Raw genomic sequence first — 22,729 nt, 5'->3', positions numbered from 1 at the left:
CAAAATGATGACGAATCAAATTCAATACAGACCTTAGAAAAATCAAAAGGTAATCTATTGTCTACTAGCCTCATTGTTATTTCATTGAACGGGCGATCCTTTTTATTTATCCGTCTTGGCTCGAGCTCCTTCCTTTTAAGCTCAGGTAAAAAAAAAAGAAAAAAAGAAAAAAAGAAAAAAAGAGAAAGGAGATTGAACAAGTGAAAAAAAAAAAAATAGAGAAGTCGTAGAGATAAAACGAGAGATACTATTTCCATGATCGTTGGATTTGTGATGTATGTGTGGTGGCTTAATGATATTGACGTTGATAACCTTGTCAGAGATTATCTCAAAAAAAAAAAAAAAAGATACGCAACTGTGGTGCTGTAGTTTTTCAATTCTATCACTTTTGCCCCTTTTAATTTTTTTTTTCCTTTCGGTAATTTCACTGATTTCTCTTTTTGGTTTACCATATTCATCAAAAATTCGACTCAATGTCTTTGTATTGTACTGTAACATGACATGTAGCTCGTTATACATTTGTACGTCGCTGAAAACTAATCATTACCGCACCATACTGATCATGGATGTGATCATTCTCTTTCATTTGGCTTAATTTACATCAATTCATAGACTAGATCAAAATGAAGTGTCAATGTCACCATCTCTCGTCCAATAATGATCATCATCCAATAAAATTACCATCATTGGATTCCTTCGCAAAGTAATATAATATTATCTAACATTACGACAGGAATATAATAGGAACAATTGGATAGGGATACAATGGATGGATCTACAACAGGTTTCTATTGTAGAAGAATGGCAAGTTAGGAAAAGTAATATCATTGATAACTCTCTTACTCTGCTTTGGGTGGCTTCTCTCTCTCTCTCTCTCTATATATATATATATATATATATATGTATATCATGGAAATCATTTTACCGATAATTAGTCCTTTAGTTAGTATCTATATTATTTACTTTACATTCTTATTTATTATTTAATAAAACCCAGGTTTTACTATCGTTTATTATTGTCACCTCACTTCTATCCTATCATACTATCATGTTATCATCCTATCATCCCAACATCATCTATCATTCATCATCTCCTATTATCATCCATCTATACCATCATCACCTATCATGACAGTTGATAGAAACTACGACTTCGAATTCATACTTTATGATATCATTGTTTGTATAGGTTAATATAATAAAGATTTTTTTTTAAAAAAAATGACATCATGAAGATCAAATCTTTATTTCCAAAAAAACAAACCAAAAAAAAAAAAAGAATCTACATCACCATCATTTTTGATCAATACTAAACTATGAATGGTTTCATTGTACGGGTCTATAATACATTGTGGTCACATACTAAAAAAAAAAAAAAAAAAAAATCAGAAACTCAAATCCATGACACCCCATTTTTTTTTTTTTTTGAAGATACCTTTTTCCTGTAGCGAGTAGTGGTAGCTAAAGCCATGACATGATCCTTAATAGAGCAAGCATATAAATGGTTGAGGGTGACATGATTGGGTACCGGTAATACAGAATTATCTTCATCACTAACAGCTTGAGCATTCAACATGACTTTTTCCAGATGAGGAGGTAAAGTGGGGGGTTGAGGTAATTTTCGTTCCCATTCCAAGATGGCTCGTTTTTGTTGAGAATCCATCACGTCATTGTCTTCTTGCATTGCTTCCGATAATAATAAAAGTTCTTTGGGAATCATGGATGTATATTCTTCCGTAGGCGTTGCTAATCCACCATCCATCATATCTTCTTCCATATCATTTTCATCTATCACTTGTAAATAGTTGACAAGATTGCCATCAGGATCTGTCGCTGTTTCCATATCATTTGAACATTTCCATTCATCATCCACTATGAATTTTAATCGATGGGTCCCAAGAGGTAGATCTAACACTGTACTGAAATCATGCGTACTATTATCCAAAAGAATAAAAAAAAATATGACTTTTTTAAAACCATCCTTTCTCTTTTTCTTTTTTCTTTCTTTACCTTTGAATCAATTTGATTTTATGTTTCCAACCATTGAATGTTCCTGTTACATATACATTGTTTCCACCTTGAGACCAAGTAATGATTGTTGGTACGCCTATTAAGAAAAAAAAAATTACACATTTAGTAATGTTATTTCACTATTATTTATATATATCTTTACCTGTTGTAGTGTCTTGTTTTTCTTTTGGAGAGGTGCCCAATTTATTGGAAGATATAGGTGAAGAAGGAGATGTAGAATTCAATTGTAATTGTTGCATTTGTAATCTTGGTGGTTGTTGTGAAGTAGAAACGGATGGTGATGGTTGCTGAAGATTTGTTTGTTTGGGAGTGGGTTGTTGAGAGGAATAAGAGGAAGATAATAAATCTTCTTCATTAGGTTCTTGTTGTTGATTAATACTCATACCACGAGCACGATAATACGGACCGCTTATGGATTGTCGATGAGATCGTTGTTGTTGTTGTTGCAGTTGCTGTTGTTGTTGTTGATAATGAGATGAAGATGCAGAAGAAGATAAGGAACCTCCACCATACCAAGGACTAGATGCACCTGTACTTGAAACCCAACCTGATCTACCTGGTACTGGTTTTGGTGCAGAAGTTGTATCAATAGGAGTAGAAGAAGAAGAAGAAGTTGTCCAACCAGTTGTAGTTGTATTTGGATTTGTCATTGGTTGAAAAGTAGTTGGAGCTGCTGTTGTTGTGGTAGTAGGTTCAGTTATGGAGAATTGAAAAGGAGTTTGAGTAGTTGGTTTTTGCTGTTGTTGTTTACTATCCGAAGATCGAGATTGATGATCTGTAGAAGAAGAAGAGTAAGAAGGAGAGTTATATGGTCGATCAGTTGAAGTAGTTGATGTTGGTTTTGTTTGCTGTTGCTGCTCGGTAGATGCCGAGTTTCCCATGGCAAGTCTTTTTTTATAAAAAATGAATAAAGTGTACAAGAACTAAAAATAACAACAAATTTACAATAGTGACAAAAGAATGAGGAAATGGTGCAGCAAAATACGGTAAATATATATAAAGATAGGTAAATTAAAAAAAAAAAAAAAGGTGATATGGAAGGAAAAATAAGTATTGAAAAAAAGAAAAAAAAATGGAAGAAACAAAGCAAATTCGAAAAAGTCGCTGAGTCCAAAATGGACCTGCCAAAACGAAAAAAAAAAGGACCTCTTGCGTAAACCCACACACGCCCATTTTATACACAAGGAAAAGAAAAACAAATTCAAACAAATCTCTGACAACACATACATTTATAATATATAATATATAAAACAATAAATATTTTTTATTCTACTATTTCATTTTTTTTCATTTTGTTGATCTTCCTTGAGTTTTGATTCGAATTGTTCACGAGCTTGATCTTGCCACCTATGTTGTTCAGCAATTTCATGAACCTTGAAACCAAAGATACGAGGGACATATCGTTCATAAGATTTGGTTGGTAAATATGAAGGATGCACTTGGAATAACATATGAGGAACAGAAGTACCGAAGTAAGCACCATCAATGGAAGCATGTCTTGATGATTTAGGATTATAGATATCTTCACAACGAGGACAATAGAGCTTAACAGTTTTCGTCATAGGAACATCTGATAATCCAACTGGTAATAAAGGTTGTAAATTACAAAGTACTCTAGGACAACGACCAAATTCAGCTTTCTTGTATTTATCCAACTAGAAAAAAAAAAAAAGAATAAAAATGAATATCATTCATCTATCTATCTATCTATATATTTTACCATCTTAGCTAAACCTCTTGTAGTGATAACGAATCGTGCATGAATCAATCCATATAAATGACGTGCTGCTTTTTCTACTTGTTCTCTTACTTTTTCATCCAAACTATCTTCATCTATTCATAATATATATATTAACTCTTTTTTTTTTTTTTTGTTTATTTCATATGATTATTATTATTATGATTATTACCCAAATTATCTGTAATCATATCCAAAGCCTCCAAATAATAATGTTGTACTTCTGTGTTGAGTCCAGTCAAATTGAATCGATCCAATATATATTCTTCATCCACTTCACAAAAATATTCGTTGCCTTTGGTGTTCAAAAACCAATCAATCCAGTATTTGGCGTAATCGCTATCAGATCCACTACTCATGTCATCCACTTATCAATGATCAAAAAGAAAAATAAATCAATAAAAAGAAAAAAAAATTATCTAATTAAATTCTTTCTTTAAAAACTTACTTGTATATTATATAATATGTTTTTTTTTGTTGTGACTGATAATTAAAAAAGTGATGTATACGAACTATAAACAAGAAGTATTAGTATCATTCATTATCTTTTTATTTTGAGATGATTAATACTTGTTCATACCTACTAAGTAATGAGTTCAAAATAATAAAAAAAAAAAAAAAAAAAAAATAGAAATAAAAATAAAAAAAAAAAAAAGATGAATAGAAAAAGAAAGAAAGAAAAGAAGAAAACCACAATTGGCAAAATTTTTTTTTCCAATTGGGAAGGGACAATCCTCGTTTTTTCAGAAACCGACAACGACCTTTTAACTATATACAAGTGGCCTTTTATTTGATAAGATATGAATTCTATATTCCATTTTATATATATATATATATAAAACATGATGTCATCTTGTTTATACAATAAGATAATCATAGTGTAATGAATCAAAAAAAAAAAAAAAAAGATATTCTCATATTATTAAAATGTGTAAGTCGCAAGCTTATCACATAATGGTGAACTGAGTGTGAAAATATATTTCCTTTTCTTTTTTTTTTTTCTCTTCTGAATTATTTCTTTTTCTTTCCTTTTTCTTTAAACATCACTATTACTCTCCTTTTTTTTATATTATTTTATTTTATTTACTATCTTATAGAAAACACCCTTCCTTTTTTTTATTTTTATTTTACGTGTTAATGGAAAGGCTGCCAACGGAAATCATACTACGGGTGATATCTTTTCTATACGATATAAAGGATAAGGTTGAACTTTTACAAACTAACCGATATATTCATTCATTATTATCAACCAATCCAATATGCTGGGCTCCTTTGGATTTGTCACTTTATGGAGATAGAATTACCAACACTGTACTTCTTAGTATTCTCCGTTCTCGTTCTTTACCTATTATCACACCTTTATATCAACCAACAGTTAGCAATGTTCGACCTAAAACATATCAATTACATAATATCAATATTAGTGGATGCCATCTCTTGAATGCCGATGCCGTATTGATGTTAGTTCGAAGTCTACAATATCTCACCACGTTACACCTGAACAAATATGCAGCTACATCGGTACCTGAACCACTAGCACGACACCCGCGACACTATCGACGTACACGTTCCAAAATGATTGATATGTTACGCGATGACCTTTATCAATGTCGACCACGCCATGGTTTATCCTCCTCTACCATGGATCTCTCGAAACAACCTCTTGCCAGTCTTGCTCTCTCAGATTCTACCTTACAAAAACTTCTCCAGTGGACTCCTTTCTTGACCGACTTATCTTTACAACACCAACCTCTTAGTATGACGATATGTAAATCAATGCACACCTTATTACCTCAACTTCGTCACTTGGATATTTCATCATGCGATATCTCCATACCTGGTCTGCAACTCTTAATAAGAAACTTGGCCGGCAAGTTGTCTTCATTGAAAATGCTCAATTTGGAACTCTCGAATTTAACTCTGTTGTGTCTTCAACTGTATGGTTCTTCATTGGAATGCCTTCATCTTTCCTGTCTTGATCCACAATCATTACCTGGCATAGCACGGATCATCAAATGGTTTGAAAACTTGACGGATTTTAGACTTACAAGATTACGATCTGGAAATGTGGATGATTTGATATCTGCATTGGCTTCTCATCCTCCTCCTCTTCTTCTTCGATGTTTGGATTTATCACCCAAATTGGAAATATACCCAAAATTCATTCCTATTTCAACTCCATCATCAAAGAAACATCCAACTTGTTCTCCTCTTCATCTCTTCAACAACAACAACAACAACATGATACCAACAACAGCATCTTCATCCTTATCTCGATCCAATACCTATTCTCAACAATCAGGCAATATACCATCATCAAGTAGTAGATCTCAACAACATTGTCTTCAACCATCAGACAAACGATATGAATTGGAACAAAAAGCTGGTAAATTACCACCTCATGTATCAAGTAGCAGTAAACGATCTCATTTATTCTCATCTACCTCCTTTGTGTACGGCCCGTATCATGTTCAATTCACACGCTCAGAACGCGATCTTTGTATGACAGACACTTCCATGCTACGACTCGCCTCCTTCTCCCACTTGGTGGAACTTCGACTTTGTTTTCCAACCATTCAGGCATCTACGCTTTCTCAGTTTTTGAAAACGGCAACATGTCCTTTACAAATCCTGGAACTCCGGTTACGTCCATCATCATCATCATCATCATCATTGGAAGAAGTGGATTATTTGGACGGATTACATCATTTGATTCATCTTCATACATTGTTACTCTATTCTGTACCATTGACCCAACGATCCGCTGAATCCATCTTAGCCCTTGGACAATTACAATCCTTGACTGTACATGACGCAAAACAATTGGGTAAACTGTATCCGTTTTTCTTACGACGATGGTTATTGGAACTGCCACGATTGACCTTGTTGAGGATGGATTTGGTCTCATTTGCCTGGACAACTGTCGCCGATATGATCACTACAACAACCGAACAACATGAATGGTATCATGCCAAAGATCCTCTTTATGATGGTGACAGTATGTTTGTACGGTCTTCTTTTGGAAAATGGGAATGGGTGACATGAACTCTTTATATATAGTTTATTTATTTTTTTTTTTTTTACAAAAATATATACAATTTAATAAAATACATCTTTTTTGATTTTATTTTATTTATTTATTTGGAATGAGACAAATAAAACAAAATATTATTTGACTTTTTTTTTTTTTATTTGAATAATAATAAAAAAAAAACACATCATCCAACTTCCTTTTCATTTGTATGATGAAGGGTAGAAGGAAAAGAAGATGGAGTGAATGCAAATGGAGAGGGAAGTAATACATGCTGTGTTGACGAAGAAGATAATGGTATCGTAAGTAAAGAGGGAGGAAAGGCACTATTTGTAGAAATGTTGACATTAGATGATGTAGAAGATGCAGTAGTAGTAGAAGAAGTAGTAGTAGTAGTTGTTGTTGTTGTTGTAGATTTGTTGTGTGATGACGAGAAAGAAGAAGTTGAAGGTGATAATGTATTATGTAATAACGTACTAGATCGTCGTAACAGTAATGGGTCATCAGCATTAGTAGATGTTGTTGATGGATGGTACTTCACCACCATACCATGTTGAGGATGTTGAATACATTGAAATCCACTTTGAGGAGATTGGACCAAAACATCATATAATTCCCTAGTATCCACAGTCATATCACAATACAAATCATTCATCATTCGGTGTAGCTGGGTCATTGTATGATAAGGGGTTGTACCGCCAAGGAAGAACTTGGTTTGTGTGATTTCATCCAATTTCTGATATGCTGATTTCGCCCTATCTAATAAAATCGTATGACGATCCGTCTATACATCATTCATTACAAAAAAAAAAAAGAAAAGAAAAAAGTGAGTCGGTCTCCTGATATTCAATAATTTCTTCAACTTACCAAGGAGTCACCAAATAGGTTACCATGTACATTTTCCGACAATAATGAAGTAGCACTCCAACCTATCATAAATAAAATCAATCATTGATACTTTTGCCTTTTTTTTTTTTTTTTTTTTTTTTTTTTTATTTTTTACCATTTCGCCATCCAAAAACAGGTGATTCGGTAGAAAATCGACGATCCAAAGGCATATCAAGTCTTGTTTGGTATCCCAATGCGTCAACTTCATTCATTGGTGTTGTTAAGTTTGATCCTACAGAAAAAAAAAAAAAAAAGAAATCAGTGATGAAAGATCAAAATGTATTTTTTCTTTCATAATGTTATTTACCACGATTAGGTTCACCAAAAAGAAAATTGGAGAAGAAAGAATGATCGGCTCCATGATCTGCTGTTGAAGCCCGATGAGGTCCAATAGTTGATTCTTGATGACCTTGTTCCGCACCAAATCGATGCGTCACTGGACTACCTACAGGTCCTGCCATTGCTGATGATCTTCGACCATGTTGTAAAGGAATACTGATACCAGGTGTGGTTGATGTGGTTGATGGTGGTGGTGTAGATACTACTGGAGTGGATGATGATGATGATGAATTGGAAATAGTAAGCTGACTTATGGCGTTAATAGAAGATCGTCCATGATTGGAAGTTGATAAGCTTGATTCCATAGGGAGTTGGAAGGGCACATGGTTGATATTTCCGTCATGTATTCCATTGACGTTAAGCATAGGTGAAGGAAAAATACCAATGGGCGTTTTCAATAAATGTTGCTGTTGTTGTGTTGATGGTGGTGCAAGTGGAGGAGTGCTGTTGTCTAATGAAGATCCAAGAAGAGGATGAGAAGGTTGAATCACGTCCAAAGGAGGAAATCCATTACTAAAAAGATGTTGTGTAGGTGATTTAAAAACGTTGTTTGTTCGTACAGCTGTTGGTGGTATAGTATGTTGTTGTTGTTGTTCAGATGTAGGAGGATTTAGAGCATCCATCAGTAATTGTTCCCTTGATCCGGTATTATTCGTATCCTTTGGTGAATTGATTTTGGAAGAAAGAGAATTTGGTAACGAAGGTTGAATAATTGATGAGGTTGATGTTGACGTTGACTTTGTAGGTTTTGTTATAGCATCTGATTTAATACGTCCCTTTTGTCGTTCATGACGTTCTATTTGTTCCTTGAGTTCACGATCCCGACGAGCCAATTCATCCTTGAGTTCTTTTTCCTTGCGTTCCTTTTCCTTCAAGAATTCTTTTTCCCGATGTTCACGTTCTTCCTTTTCCTTGCGTTGGCGTTCCTTTTCGGCAACACGTTCTTTTTCTTCCTTGAGTCGTCTTCGTTTTTCTTCTTCTTTGATGCGTCGCTCTTCTTCCTTCTTTTGTCGCTCTTGTTCCTTCCTTTGTCGTTCTTGTTCTTTCTTTTGTCGCTCTGCTTCTTGTTTTTGTTCCAATTCCGCCCGTTTCTTGGCTTCTTCCGCGAGCCGTTGTTCTTCCTTGGCACGACGTTCACGTTCTTGTTGTTGTTTCAGTAATCTATATAAAAACAGAAAAATAAGCATATATAATAATAAGTGTCCTATTTTTTTTTATTTATTTCTTACCGTTTCTTGTCCTTTTTCCGTTCCTTATCACGTTGCTTTTTGAGTTCCCGTTCTTGACGTTGGCGATCCTCTTCTTCTAATTCTTGAATCAGACGTTGTTGACGTTCTTTTGCGACCTTTTCTCGATAAGCAGCAAGTACCCGTTGTTCAAACATTCTAGCCGCAAATATTTGAAACATACGTCGACCTTCTTCCATTCGTTGCTCTTCGGTACGAGTATCCTATTAAACAAAAAAAAAAAAAAATTGAGATGGAGATTATAATAAATTTATTTCTTTTTACCTCTTCATTTTCATCGTCATACATATCTTCTTCATCTTCATCTTCATCATAGTAATCTTCATCTTGATCAAGTTCAGCTTCAATATCACGTTGCATTCGCCTTTCAGCCAAACGTTCCATCATATCCAAAAATTTCTTGCCATCATTTTTCAAAAGATCGTCAGCCACCGTCAGTATGCCACCTTGATTGATTGAAGAAAAAAACAATGAGTGATTAATAGTTCCATCTCAAATATATATCCATTCCTTTGTATTACCTTTGACTGTTAAACTATTGCCAAAATTGAAATGATCACCAGTCCCATGGGAAGATCTTGTCAAACCATTCGAAGTAAAAGTTTCCAAATCATCATCGTATGCATCTGAAAAATCATCATCCGATATATCTGATCTATGATCATCTTCGTAATGGATATCAAAAGTGTCTTCATCTTCTTCCAAAATGTCATCATCATCATCTTCTTCTTCATCATCGTCGTCGTCGTCATCCTCATCCTCATCATCATCGTCTTCATGATCATTATCGTTTTGATCACCATTTCTGATATGATTGTTATCGTCTTCCTCTTCATCAATATTTTCATCCAGATAACCTTCAAAATGACCTTCTTGTAATGCTTCAGGTGTTGGATATGTATGTAAAGAACGACGACCATAGAGTTGAGTATGTTGTTGATGATTGGCATATTGTTCGAGTTCTTCATAATAAGCATCATAGAGTACTTCTAGTTCATCTTCAATAGCAGTTCTACAAAAAAAAAAAGATGATATTGGATTATTACTCTTATTCTTTTTTAGATTGTTCATAAGTTTTACCTTTTTTTCCCACAAACGGAGCAATTACAACTATGTTTCTGTTGTTCCTTCATTTTCCGTAGGACAGCCTCTTTTTCGACTTTAACCAATGATCTTCGTTCATCTTCACCTAGTTGTAGCCAAAATTCGCGAATCTTTTGTCGTTCTTCAGTATTGCTCATACTAGACCAAAATTCATCCTTATCGTTATCTTTTTTCTTGTTGATTGATTTGTTGCGCTGTTTGTTATTGAGTACATGAGATGAGTGTTGATGATGAGAATTTAAACCAGATGAAGGTAATTGTCGAGGTGGTGGAGGTAAAGATGGAGGAGGAGGAGGTGGTGGTGGTGGTTGATGTTGATAATGTTGTTGTTGTTGTAAAGTTTGAGAGGAAGAAAACCATTCAGCTCCATTATGGTGAAAATCGGCCACAGCAGCGGCAGCTACAGCAGCACCCATTTGTTGTTGAGCATTTTCTAAAACGGCCAAGGGACTATTATTGAGTTGACGAGACTTTTGTTTGTTTTTCTTCTTTTTCTTCTTTTTGTTTGAAGGTCTAGGAAGAATATCAACAGAAGTAGAAGGTGGTAGCGGTGGTGGTTTATTGGTTGTGTTGGTTGAAGTGACAACTGGAGACTCGTTATTGTTCATCTTGGATCCTTTTTTCTTCATAGTAGATAATTTTGTATTTTTCTGTTATCGTTTCTAGGTCAAGTCAGGCACAACTCAAGTTGATCATAAGAATAAACAAGAGATATATGCAAAACAATAATAATGTTGTCGTTGAACTTGTAATTCAAATAACAGAGCGTTTGTAATTTTTATAAAATGTCAGTCAAGAAGTTAACAAAGAGAAGAAAAAAAATAGTTCATTCACAACGCCACACGCACACAAAAAAAAAAAATGAAAAATACAAAAAGAGAATATATGGTATCAAGAAGTAAAAAAAGAAGAACGAAGAAGGAGAAAGAAGAAAAAGAAAAAGTGAAAAAAAAAGGTCCCAACAAGAGAATGCTGAAATTCAATGAATTAATATTCCGCTTATTGTGGGTTCAACAAGAGATTTAGGTTCGGCAGTCACATGCTTTTTCTCCATCTTTTTCATACTTTGAAAAATTAAAAATATTCAATAGTTTAAATAATAACAAAATAATATTAACTTTTATCTACTTTATCTTCCTATTATTCCATGATAACAAGTATAAATCATTATCGTTCAACTTTCTTTGAGTGTAACAATATTTCTCTTTTTATCGTACCCCGCCTAGTTTGTTATACTGTATAGTGAGCGTGGGGTACAACGCATGATTTGGCGTCGCCCCTGCAAAAAAAAAAAAAAAAAAAAATCGATTCAAAAGGATTAAGAAGATAGTAAATAATTTTCTTTTTTTTTTTTGAATGGATACATAATATAATAATAATAATAATAATAATAATTTATCCTTTGACGATACTATAAGATAATAATCAGAATTTTAAGATTACATTATCTTAAATGAAAGAAATGATTTGATTATGTAATTGATTTCAAGAGAAGTATGATGTTGACATGATGGCATTTTTTTATATAAAGTATTATTTGCATATCATTTACAATGAGATATCAAAAGAATATCATCACATAAAGTAGTCATCATTTGTATTGATTTTCCTTTTTTAGGTTTGGAAAAAAGGAGGCCCAGTCCCATTGTGTTTGTGTGCTGAGTTGAGTTTCCTGCGACAAAGGGGAAAAACTGGTTCCCTTTTTTTTCCCTTTTCTTTTCTTCCTTTTCTTCACTTTCTTCATCTTTTTTTTTTTTTTTTTTTTTTTTGTCTTTTGCCCATCCCACCAAAGTTTATTTGAAAAAAAAAAAAAAAGTTGGACAATACTTGATATATATATAAATGGTGAACACAGAAAAAGTGGTAAAGATAATATATTTATAGCTAGTATAAATATTAATAAAAAAAAAAAATAAACTTTTAACTCTCTTTTTTTTTTTTTTTTAAATAGTTACAACGGATCGGTCAGTCCAAACTCACAATAGGATATGTTAGTCTAGCAATAGTACAAGGTGTGATTATTATTGTATTAGAAACTATTATTGCTGTTCAAAATAGTACACAAGCCAAAGCAACTTTTCCATATAGTAGTTTGGCCAGTGCTTTTGAAAGATTGACAAGAATCAAATATGAAAATGTAGCTTTTATTGGGTTTCAAATATGGGCTATTTGTATGGTATTAGATGCAGTAAGTTATATCCTATTTTATTTGATTTTTTTTTTTAATTTTTTTTTTTTTTTTTTTAGACAGTTCAACAAAATGCGGCTGAAGTATGTGTTTTAGCTATACTTTATGTGGCATGTGCTATTCTTGGTGGTCTTCAAATCTTAGATAATCAACGTTGGCTTGAAATCTTAAATTCTAAACCTATTGTGTCTACATCACCTTTACAAATAGCATTGACTGTAGAAATCGTATTGGCTGTATGTTTAGGCTTATTTGCTATTTCTTTTGGTTTGATGTCTTATAAGGTCACTTCTGAATTTGGTTGGATGATTTATAAAAAAATTGGTGCTGATCAAGCTGTCAAACGTAAGACAAAAAAAAAAAGTATGGGCTTAGGTATTCATCCTATATTATTATTATTATTATGATAGATATGTATACCATTTTTCAATACTTTGTTTTATGTATGAAAATCGATATCTTTGTGGAATTTTTGGTCTCAGTTTTTTATTTGATTCAATTTGTGATTAAATCTGGAGAAATGGATTGGCATTCTTGGATATTTTTATTTGTCACTTTATTCATGTTACCTATGCTTTGGCTTGGAAGAACGGCTGTAAATCATATATATATATATGTATATATATATATAACGTTATCAACAAATATATTGATTTCTTATTATTATTTTTATTATTATTATTATTTTAGGTGGCAAGGGAAAGTTTAAGTCTAATGATTCTCTTTATTGTTTTCCAAGCTATTGTTGTATTTGAATTTGCTCTAGTGTTGTCTCAAACACTTTCTGATTCTTGGTATATATGGACCTGTTTTGGTAAATACAAAAGAAAAGAAAAAAAAAAAAGGTGGATGAAAGCTGATAGAACTTTCTATTTTATAGTGATTCTGGGGATTTTATTTGCAGTGGTGACAAGTATATTCGGAGCTATTTGTATGCATAACTTCGATCGAGGCTTACATCCTTATGTTCAACGTGGAAGTAGCAAAAGAGATCAACGTCAATCAAGTCAAGATCAATTCCAAATGAACAAGCAAAATTCTACCATGTCATGGCATATCGATGACGAATAAATTTTTAGCCCATATTCCCTCTTTTTTATTTATATCATTTATTTTTTTTTTTTTTTAGTTTTATATACATTTTGTTCAACTATCATATTCATTCTTTTTTCTTTCATCCAGTCATATATTCAATAAAAAACATCTGAAAAGCATCAAATATATATATATATTTAAAAATGGTTCTTTTATTCTTTCCAAAATATAATTTTACTTCATTATGATCTATAACTACGACTATATTCTTCGTCATATCGATACCGGCGTTCCCTACTATCGTGTCGTCTTTCATAACGATAACGATCTTGTTCCCTTGATGATGATGGTGGCGATCTTGATCGATGATAATGATAACGTCTTTGATGATATGGAGAAGGACTTCTGCTACGTCTATGATGGCGATAAGGACTAGATTCTCTTGAGCGATGTCGTCGAGAAGAAGGTGTATCCTATAAGCAAATATATATATATATATATAAGTTAAGATATCTTTGGTAAATATATAGACAAATATTCTTACAAATCTAGATCTTCGTTCTCTTCTTGGATAATTTTCTTGTTCCTGTGCTTTTTTTTGTCGAATGGTATCCAGAGTAGCTTCTTCTTCAGCACGACGTTTTTCTTCTTGTTCCTAAATGATATAGAATGAGATCATCTTTTTTTTTTTTTCAGTAAAATAGATTCTTTACCTTTTTCAATCGAAGTTCTTCTTTCTTTTGTTCTATAAATTCTTTTGGAATACCACCAACTGAATCTTGAGCACTAAGTAATAGTTTCCATAATTCCAACATGAAGATGGGCGCATTATTTTCTAAAAAGCCTGTCAAGTTAATTTGCATTCGTTTTGGGTCTGGTTTCTATATATATTAAAGACTTATCGTTAATATATTTTCAAAGAAAAAAAAAAAAAGAAAAAAACAGATAGATTACCTCTTCTTCCAATAAACCAAAGGCAAAATCAACAATAAGTTCATCGTCCACACCAAGAAGTTGAGTAATTCGATTAGCAATCCAAGGTTTGATAACATCCAAATTGATTTTCTTGATATTCACCTTTTGATCGAATTCTGTAGGGAAGTTTGTAGATTTTAGCAACTTTTTTTCTTTATTGCTGAAACGACTATCCTGATCTGCACTGGCACCCTAACATTCAAAAAAAAAGAAGTAAAATAGATGTAACAAATAGTAATATTAGTATTAAGTAAATAACAACTAATCAAGTATAATCTATTTACCTTGAAATAACCAGCATCACCCATATTTGTACCTGTATGTATAAAAGGAAAGAAATAAAAAAAGTGGAAGAAAAGAAAGCAAGAAAAAGTGTAGGCAAGTGTTCCATTTTGACTTGGGGCTTTTTTTTGAAACACCGAACATTGAGTGTCGCCAAGCGCATATCCTTTTTTTTTTTTTTTTTTTCTTGTTCCCCTCCTCTTTTTTTCTTTTTATTCTATGCTCATACAAAATGTGGTTAAGTGATGGACAAAGTAAAAATCATCATAAAAAAAAGAAAAGAGTAATAAAGTTAACTTATTATATTTTTCTAATTAGAAATTGGAGTTGGTTTGACTGCGTTTGGACTTTTTTTTATGCTCATGGGTGTGATGATGTTCTTTGACTCGGGCTTATTAGCTATTGGCAATGTAATTTGTATTTTTATTTTTTAATATTATGACAAATTCCATTGACTTTTTCTTCTTCTTCTTCTTCTTCTTCTTCCTTTTTCTTTTATTTATTTATAACCAAAAAAAAGATACTCTTTTTATCTGGAATAGCAGCAATCATTGGACCTAGAAGTACGGTGACGTTTTTTACAAGGAGAGAAAAACTACGTGGCACAATATGTTTCCTAGGCGGTATTTTCCTAGTATTAAGCAAATACCCTTTTCTTGGATTTTTGGTAGAAGTATTTGGATTTTTGAATCTTTTTGGGTAAGTTTATTCTTTTTTTTTTTTTTATAAGAATGACTAGATTGAATTATTTTTCCTTTTCTTTTTTTTTTTTTATTGATAGTGACTTCTTCCCTGTTGTATTTGGCTTCTTAAAACGATTACCTGTGATTGGTCCCATTCTTTGTCAACCAATGATTTCTAGAGTAAGTGCATAAAAAAAAAAAAAGGGACATGGAAATGATGTTGTACTGAATGGTTTCCTAGTTTCTACCACGCGAAAGTCGTACAAGAGCATAGATAGATAGATTTATTTTATTTTATTTTTTTACCTTTTTCCTTCATTCTTCTCATTTTATTGATGTACAGTATAGTTTTAGTTATGGTAGCTAGTCATGGTAGTCAGTCAATAGTACCTTTTTTTTTTGCCTCTTTTTGACTCCTTTTTTTTTTTATTTATTTATTGGATTCTCCCATCTTTTTTTTTATATGTTGTTATAATAATAATAAAAGAAGATCATTTGTCCTGTCTTGTTTTATGACCAAAATGGATTGATATCACATGTATTCAGTTTTGTTCGGGTACTAGTCGGAGGATCGGGTTCAGAGACTTAAAGTTGCTTGATCAAACGTGGATTGTTGTCTGGATTGGTATTTTTGATGGAAATAGAATATTGTTTTTGCATTTTGGGGAATTTGGGCCTCTTTTTTTTTTTTTCTCCTTTTTGATTCTTTTTGTTTTTTTTTTTTTTTTTTTTTTTTTTTTGTTTTTTTTTTTCTTCTTTTACTTGACAAAAATAAAAATATACCCACCCCCAATTGTTTCCAGTCTATCATTCTCTTTTTTTTTTTTCTTTCTTATTCCTTTCCTTTCTTTTTTTATATATATTATATACAATGGAAACTGATAGACGGAAACAAGATACTCAAACTCATACTTTCGACTATATTACTAGAGAAGAAACTATGACTGATACCCCGACTCAAGATGATACCTTTACTCCTCCTTCTCCTTTACCAACTACAACAACAACACCTATTACTACGACTACTACAATGACTACAACCGCCACTTTACAAAATTATCATTTAACCTTGACAAAATCATTTGATCAACAACAACAGCAACAAGATGATGCTATTGATGACATTTTTGAAACAAAATCAACTTTATTAATGGAACAAATGGCGTCGTTACATGGTCAGCTGGGACATATGTTACCGACTCGATCTTATTACAGTGGTTCTGCTGTACCTCCATCCACACTTTCGGACGTCGGCAGTCATCCTTCCGTGGTATCATCGTCTTGTTCTTCATCCTTGTCTTCTTGTTCTCTTCAACATCAGCAACATACTACAACCACAACAACAACAACTACCAATACTACTACTCCTTCTAGTTTGACAGGTGGCGAATGGGAAGATGGTTGTTCATCTTCTGCTTCTCAAAGTGACATTATTTTATTACATCCTTTACAAGCTGCTCAAGAAGATATGGCTTTATATGAATCCAATTTAGCTACTATGCGAACACAAATGAATCTCATCAAGGATGGTATGCAATGGATTCAAGAAAATTATACCAATTACTGCTCTATTCCCTCTTCTGATGATTGTACAGATACTACTACTGCTACTACTACTACTACTAATGATTTGACTCTTTCTTCTACTATTGGTGGTAATGGTGTACTCAATGTTTCACAACAACGACAATTGGCACGATTATCACAAATGGATCAAGCTTATGGCACTTTACAGTTTCGAATGGCTCAAGCAGAAGATCAATACAAAGCATTTCGTCAAGGTTTTGATTTCAGTCAAGCATGTCATGCTGTCCGTATTGCCCTGGACTCTGTACAAGCCAACATGATGCAGCAACGAACAATGATGACAGCCAATCACCATCAAGAGCTTGTACAAGCATGGGAAGAAAGCATTACTAACACCACGAAGCAATTGGCATCCTTACGACAAGATTATCAAGATTATTTTATGTCATCCTCAACATCATCATCTCCTCTACTATTACAACAACAACAACAAGAAGAAGATACTGGATTGGAAGATAATCATGAAGAACTCAAAGATGGTCAACAATTACAACAACAACAACAGCAACAACGTCGATTATATCAACAACGATGGGAAAAGATGAATGAAAAGAATGAATTAGTACGAACTTGGGTAGAAGAAGTACGAGTGTGGTTTGCGGAAGCCGAACGTATACGACAATGGATTGATGAACGACGTGATCAACTTGAAGAAACAACTCTACCTGATCCTTTGGCGCCTCATTTATCACAATATGATAATGATGATGATATTTCTGGTTTGGAAAAAGTCAAACAATGGCAAGAACAACATCAATTATTGGAAAATGACATGGAAACTTTTGACAAACAAGATATGGCTCGATTGCGATCTCACGTGAAAGCATTGACTGGAGGCAAAGATTTAAGTCCAGCTGATACTACTACCATTGAAATCACTCTGACAACATTGACCACATTGGACAAGATCATGCATACTCTACGTGAAAAAAGTCATAGATTACATCTTCTTACCCAGCGTGCTCTTTGGGAAGCTGAATTTGCAAAAACTATGGAATGGCTTCATGATACTGAAAATCAAGTCGATACCTTTTTGGGTCAAGCAAGATGGACAGATCAATCTGATATGGATAAAAGTGTTTTGATTGACGGTTTATTGGCGTTGGAACACAAAATGTCAGATTTTGATAAAGGTGGTTTCACTACTACAATCAACTTATTTCAAGATTTTGATGATGCTGCTGAAGAAGATTTACCTGCTCATTTGGAACAACGGCAATCAAATTGTGAACAATTTTTTGAAGACCTTTACAAACGGATGGTTTTTGTACGCTCGGTGGTGGAACAACGTCTCGCATTGATGGATTTTATGGATATGGTACAGCATGTTCATGCCGATGCACATCAATTACAATTGGATTTACAGCAAACTTGTTCTTTCAGTGAACATGTTATGACCACTGACGATAATGATCTTGATGAAGTTATGTGGGCTGATCGTGTCCAAGCAATGCAAGAAAGAATCATTCCTCTGGCCTCTTCTCAACGAATTCCTTATCCTGCGGCAACATTGACTGTAGATCAACAAGACAATGAACATGCTAATCAAGTGATTCGACAACATGTGAGTCATTATCGAACCCAATTAGTGTTACTTGGTGAAGCAGGTAAACTTTTTTCAAATAGGAATATAATAATAATAATAGTAAAAAAAAAAAAAAAAATGACTGACATTATATCTTTTTTTTTTTTTTGTAGTGGATGGACATTATCAAGCCATGAAACAACGTTGGCAATTACAACGACGAACAAAAACATTAGCAGCTGAAGCAGAACAGTGGACATTATGGGCAGATGAACGATCAAGTTTGATCCAACAAAACCAGCAACAGCTACTTCTCCAAGGTCAATCATTGGGTCTAGATCAAGTTGCTCATTGGGAACGAATGTTGGCTACAACAAAGACGAAATTGGAGGGCAAGGAAATACAAGCCAATGAGGTTTTACTCAAGGCCAAACAAGTGACTGGTACTCTACAGGAATTGATTCCAGATACGATTATCACTGAATCTGAAGAAATCAAGACATTGAATGGGGCTATACAAGAAATGAACTCGGCTTATGAAACGTTGCGACAAAATATGAACAATCATGAACAATCATTACAACAATGGCGCACCAAATTAGAACAAGGTCACAACGTTGTAGATATGTTGAATGAACTCGTCCAGTTTATTCGTAATTTACGTGTGTCACTACCAGGGATTAAACATCAATGTGGTTTCATGACCGGTCAATCACAGCAACAAGATCAAGAAAGGTTTGATACTCTGACAAAGACATGGATCAAGATGAAGCAAGACGTAGAGGACAGACAATCTTTATTTGATCGACTTCAGTTGGATGATAGTTTGAAAAAAGATGAATTGATACTTGAATGGAACTCACTGATGAAAGACATGGACCAATTAGCTGATTTCAACGATACTGTACAACAATGGTTTGATCGGCAACGAAGACTTAGTTTAGTGGAACAAGCTTTGGCTCATGCAACAAACAATGAAGAAAAAGAAGATGATGATGATGGTCTTGAACGGATGATTCAATCAGTACAGGAACAACAAGAAGTACTCAAGGTGATTGGACAAGATATTATACAAGCAGCTGATACTAGGGATCCTCTCCAAACCGCCAACTATTCATGTGCAAGGGATCGACATCAAAGTTTGGTAGCTCGTGCTCAACAACTGATGATGGATGCACAAATCAAGCAACAACAAAAACGGCATCTCTTGGCATGTCAACAGCATCAACAGAAACTGGATGAATTGGTGGCAACAATCATGACAAGCGAGAAAAATATCAAGGAACGCGTAGCACAATATTGGTGTCAGGGATGGGATCTTGTGATCAATCAACAAGTGGATGCATTGGCGACCCTGGTGTGTACTACCAATCAAAACATCATGGATGTACAAACACAAAAAGATCATTTTCATCGGCGGTGGGAACATTTGCAACACCTGACTCCAACAAAGTTATCAGATGATAGCAACGAACATCCATTTTTTTCTTCTTCTTCGGTTGAAAAAGCACTACAACAACTGGATCAAGCTATTGGAACGGAAAAACGTCAACTAGTCTTACAACGACATCTTCATATACATGCAAAGGCGGCACAAGATCTACAAAATTGGCTTTCTCAATGCAGTACGGCACTTGGGCAATTAACTTTGGATATCGGGGTGGCAGATGAATCTGACATGAGAGCTTCCATTGGACGTTTCGAGGCAAAATTGGACGGCATGCAATCCACCATGACTGAGTTTGGACGTATACATGACAAGGTGATGATGATGATGTTTGAAAACAACGACAACGACGATGATCGAAAAAGCAAAGTGCAAATTATTTACGACAAATTACAAGATGATTATCACCAATTGGGAAAACAACTTGAGGATATCTCCTTGGCGACGGATCGACACCGACAACATGTGAATATTGCAAGGAAAATGAAGGATCTTTTATATATGATTGGTGGTTATCGTGTTAGGGTGGAACGTATCCGTATTCAATCTGATGCAACTCAGCACAATGATGATGGAGGGGATGATGGAGATGATATATTATCTTCTTGGTTATTAGAATGTCCACTGACCATGATTCCTACAGAACAAGCGATTGAAGCTACGAATACTGAACTGGATCGACTGGAACAAGAAATTCAACTTCATTTACCGAGCGCTTTGGGTGACTTGGATGAACTATTATTGGAACACGCTGATGATATGTTTACTGATCAAAGAAATGAAATTACCCAGGCGATAGCTGGACTGACGCAAGGGATACAAAACAAGCATTATTGGTTGGCCGAGGCGAGAAAACTGGAAACTATTTTGACGGTATTGGATGAATGGGAAGTTTTATTATCTGCTTTAGCCGAAGTAGTGGATCGTGCATCTCTTCCAATGGAAATTTCTACTACTACTACTACTACTACTACGACTACTAGTAGAAATACGCAACAACGACAACAACAACAACAAAAACGACGTGCGGATTTACAGGCCATGTTGATTGATTTGGATACACGATATCGATATTATGAACCGAATATTCAGGCTTTGGTGAAGGAAGCTCAACTTGTGATGATGCAAGGTGAACAAAAGCAAGATGCAAGATTATTGGCTTATCATGATCAATTAACAGAACAATGGCGACAATTACAACAATTAGCGGAAGCAAAACGACAAGCATTATTGGCGAACATTGGTCCTTTGGCAGATCCTTTGGTATTATCTTCATTACATGATGCTCTTCCTGGTGGACATCAAAGACGACCTATGACCACTATGTCTTCCATCACTACAACAAGACCTTTATCAGTGGCAACGGATCGATCTACGAATGGTATAACTCGAAAATCATCTTATCAAAAACTAGTGACTCGAAAACCTTCTATGCGTGCTACTACTCCATCCTCTTTGACTGCCACCGCTGTTATCCCACCTCGTTTAATGACAGCAGAAAGAGCAAAGAAAAGATCCTCATGGCGTGAACAACAACAACAACGAGCTGTAGATATTGGTTCATCCTCTATGGCAAGAAGATCCATGTCACCATTGGATGCCTATGTACCAGATCCCAAGAATGATTTAGATGTAGCTGTAGGAAATATTGTCAATGATTCTCCTTTTGCTGTCAAAGTAAAAATGGTACCTGGGGAAGTGGGTATGTTTATTATCATAAAAAAAAAAAAACAAAAAAAAAAAAAGAAATTCAACCTTTTTTTCTTTTGATAGGTCGTTATTGGTTTGGAAAGAAGAATCCAAAATTAGCTTATTGTCGTATTCTACGTAGTAGAATGGTTATGGTTCGTGTTGGAGGAGGTAAATTTTCATGAAAAAAAAAATCAAAAAAAAATTATTTTTTTTTCTTTTTTGTTTTAAAGAAAATGATATTGATTTTCTTTTTTTTTTTTATATAGGTTGGGTAGAATTATCACAATTTTTAAGAGATCATGCTTTATTAGAAGAAGGCAAATTTATGTCGACAATGGAACGTATGGCCAACAACGATACTGATACGATGATTGACAAAAAAAAGAAACGATACTCACAACCACTGGCAACAGATTTCAATACGACTGAAAAGGTGACTAATGATGACAAGAGAACTTTACGACATTCAAAATCAACTCCTTTCCAACCATCTTCCTATTATTGTTATTCCATTCGTGGTCAGTCACCTATCTCACCTGGTATCAAGGAAGGTAATAAATTTTTAGTGACGGATGATGATGGCAAACAAGTTCAAGTGACAATGACCAAAGCCAAAAGCAAACGAACATCATCGAATTTTAGAACTCCTTGGCGATGATATATTTTTTTTTGATGTTTTATTAGTTTATACAGTTCTTTTTTTTTTTTTTTTTTACTTGTTGTATATTTTGTTTGTTATTATTATGAATTGGATTGAAATAAAGAAGTTTCTTTTTTTTTGTTGAAGATGATAATGACTTTTTTTTTTAATTAAGACAAATGATGGGGTAATCAACATCAATGTCGTAAGTTTAATTACCACTTATTTGGCGTAGAATACATACTTTCCTTTTTTTTTTCTATCTATTATAAATAATGATGATGTTGTTCAAAGGAA

The 22,729-nt window shown here is 33.8% G+C and overlaps 8 protein-coding genes across 8 annotated transcripts; 4 read left to right on the top strand and 4 right to left on the bottom strand.

Moving 5' to 3' along the window:
• Window positions 1-1,393: 1,393 nt before the first annotated feature.
• Window positions 1,394-2,105, bottom strand: BX664DRAFT_257039 (uncharacterized protein; the record flags this gene model as incomplete). Its single annotated transcript, XM_051540487.1, has 2 exons — window positions 1,394-1,934; window positions 2,011-2,105. Coding segments are annotated over 2 exons (636 nt in total), but the record flags the coding sequence as incomplete, so codon positions are not given.
• A 1,139-nt stretch (window positions 2,106-3,244) lies between these two features.
• Window positions 3,245-4,385, bottom strand: BX664DRAFT_291265 (casein kinase II, regulatory subunit). The gene is made up of 5 exons (XM_051541936.1): window positions 4,350-4,385; window positions 4,218-4,281; window positions 3,942-4,136; window positions 3,752-3,864; window positions 3,245-3,686 (listed from the first exon to the last, which is right to left on the bottom strand). Coding segments are annotated over exons 2-5 (687 nt in total). The 5' UTR covers window positions 4,219-4,281; window positions 4,350-4,385; the 3' UTR covers window positions 3,245-3,308.
• A 311-nt stretch (window positions 4,386-4,696) lies between these two features.
• BX664DRAFT_382855 (uncharacterized protein) lies at window positions 4,697-6,856 on the top strand (the record flags this gene model as incomplete). Its single annotated transcript, XM_051549088.1, has 2 exons — window positions 4,697-4,726; window positions 4,967-6,856. The coding sequence occupies 2 exons, from the start codon at window positions 4,697-4,699 to the stop codon at window positions 6,812-6,814; spliced, it is 1,878 nt and encodes a 625-aa protein (XP_051402635.1). The 3' UTR covers window positions 6,815-6,856.
• A 131-nt stretch (window positions 6,857-6,987) lies between these two features.
• Window positions 6,988-11,299, bottom strand: BX664DRAFT_355767 (uncharacterized protein; the record flags this gene model as incomplete). The annotated part of the gene is made up of 8 exons (XM_051547843.1): window positions 10,355-11,299; window positions 9,796-10,286; window positions 9,539-9,720; window positions 9,257-9,477; window positions 7,996-9,188; window positions 7,804-7,920; window positions 7,668-7,729; window positions 6,988-7,584 (listed from the first exon to the last, which is right to left on the bottom strand). The coding sequence occupies exons 1-8, from the start codon at window positions 11,005-11,007 to the stop codon at window positions 6,988-6,990; spliced, it is 3,516 nt and encodes a 1,171-aa protein (XP_051402634.1). The 5' UTR covers window positions 11,008-11,299.
• Window positions 11,300-12,137: 838 nt separating this feature from the next.
• On the top strand, window positions 12,138-13,781 carry BX664DRAFT_323912 (uncharacterized protein). The gene is made up of 6 exons (XM_051543729.1): window positions 12,138-12,241; window positions 12,330-12,566; window positions 12,626-12,911; window positions 12,977-13,161; window positions 13,257-13,380; window positions 13,447-13,781. Exons 1-6 carry the CDS (start codon window positions 12,221-12,223, stop codon window positions 13,635-13,637), a joined length of 1,044 nt encoding a protein of 347 aa, XP_051402633.1. The 5' UTR covers window positions 12,138-12,220; the 3' UTR covers window positions 13,638-13,781.
• On the bottom strand, window positions 13,782-15,000 carry BX664DRAFT_323909 (serine/arginine repetitive matrix 1). The gene is made up of 5 exons (XM_051543728.1): window positions 14,861-15,000; window positions 14,556-14,768; window positions 14,315-14,482; window positions 14,146-14,256; window positions 13,782-14,074 (listed from the first exon to the last, which is right to left on the bottom strand). Exons 1-5 carry the CDS (start codon window positions 14,882-14,884, stop codon window positions 13,844-13,846), a joined length of 747 nt encoding a protein of 248 aa, XP_051402632.1. The 5' UTR covers window positions 14,885-15,000; the 3' UTR covers window positions 13,782-13,843.
• A 56-nt stretch (window positions 15,001-15,056) lies between these two features.
• Window positions 15,057-15,999, top strand: BX664DRAFT_323908 (vesicle transport protein). The gene is made up of 5 exons (XM_051543727.1): window positions 15,057-15,112; window positions 15,177-15,268; window positions 15,379-15,557; window positions 15,640-15,721; window positions 15,783-15,999. The coding sequence occupies exons 1-5, from the start codon at window positions 15,091-15,093 to the stop codon at window positions 15,813-15,815; spliced, it is 408 nt and encodes a 135-aa protein (XP_051402631.1). The 5' UTR covers window positions 15,057-15,090; the 3' UTR covers window positions 15,816-15,999.
• A 303-nt stretch (window positions 16,000-16,302) lies between these two features.
• Window positions 16,303-22,506, top strand: BX664DRAFT_291258 (uncharacterized protein). The gene is made up of 4 exons (XM_051541935.1): window positions 16,303-18,735; window positions 18,827-21,802; window positions 21,874-21,960; window positions 22,059-22,506. Exons 1-4 carry the CDS (start codon window positions 16,413-16,415, stop codon window positions 22,448-22,450), a joined length of 5,778 nt encoding a protein of 1,925 aa, XP_051402630.1. The 5' UTR covers window positions 16,303-16,412; the 3' UTR covers window positions 22,451-22,506.
• The last annotated feature ends 223 nt before the right edge of the window (window positions 22,507-22,729 follow it).

The sequence above is a fragment of the Halteromyces radiatus genome (genome assembly GCF_025201355.1).
Source record: "Halteromyces radiatus strain CBS 162.75 chromosome Unknown BX664scaffold_2, whole genome shotgun sequence".
In the NCBI taxonomy this organism is placed as follows: domain Eukaryota; kingdom Fungi; phylum Mucoromycota; class Mucoromycetes; order Mucorales; family Cunninghamellaceae; genus Halteromyces; species Halteromyces radiatus.
This window is presented reverse-complemented; position numbering and strand designations above follow the sequence as displayed.

Coding starts and splice junctions, on each gene's coding strand:
- BX664DRAFT_291265 (XM_051541936.1), bottom strand. Junction 3,865..3,941: donor TATGATTACAGATAATTTGG/GTAATAATCATA, acceptor TATTATGAATAG/ATGAAGATAGTTTGGATGAA. Junction 3,687..3,751: donor CAAGAGGTTTAGCTAAGATG/GTAAAATATATA, acceptor TTTTTTTTCTAG/TTGGATAAATACAAGAAAGC.
- BX664DRAFT_323912 (XM_051543729.1), top strand. CDS start 12,221: ATGGTGAACACAGAAAAAGTG. Junction 12,242..12,329: donor TGGTGAACACAGAAAAAGTG/GTAAAGATAATA, acceptor TTTTTTAAATAG/TTACAACGGATCGGTCAGTC. Junction 13,381..13,446: donor GTATATATGGACCTGTTTTG/GTAAATACAAAA, acceptor TCTATTTTATAG/TGATTCTGGGGATTTTATTT.
- BX664DRAFT_323909 (XM_051543728.1), bottom strand. CDS start 14,884: ATGGGTGATGCTGGTTATTTCAAG. Junction 14,769..14,860: donor GTGATGCTGGTTATTTCAAG/GTAAATAGATTA, acceptor TTTGAATGTTAG/GGTGCCAGTGCAGATCAGGA. Junction 14,483..14,555: donor TTGGTTTATTGGAAGAAGAG/GTAATCTATCTG, acceptor TAATATATATAG/AAACCAGACCCAAAACGAAT.
- BX664DRAFT_323908 (XM_051543727.1), top strand. CDS start 15,091: ATGTGGTTAAGTGATGGACAAA. Junction 15,113..15,176: donor GTGGTTAAGTGATGGACAAA/GTAAAAATCATC, acceptor TTTTCTAATTAG/AAATTGGAGTTGGTTTGACT. Junction 15,558..15,639: donor GGATTTTTGAATCTTTTTGG/GTAAGTTTATTC, acceptor TTTTATTGATAG/TGACTTCTTCCCTGTTGTAT.
- BX664DRAFT_291258 (XM_051541935.1), top strand. CDS start 16,413: ATGGAAACTGATAGACGGAAACAAGATACTCAAACTCATACTTTCGAC. Junction 18,736..18,826: donor AGTGTTACTTGGTGAAGCAG/GTAAACTTTTTT, acceptor TTTTTTTTGTAG/TGGATGGACATTATCAAGCC. Junction 21,961..22,058: donor TATGGTTCGTGTTGGAGGAG/GTAAATTTTCAT, acceptor TTTTTTATATAG/GTTGGGTAGAATTATCACAA.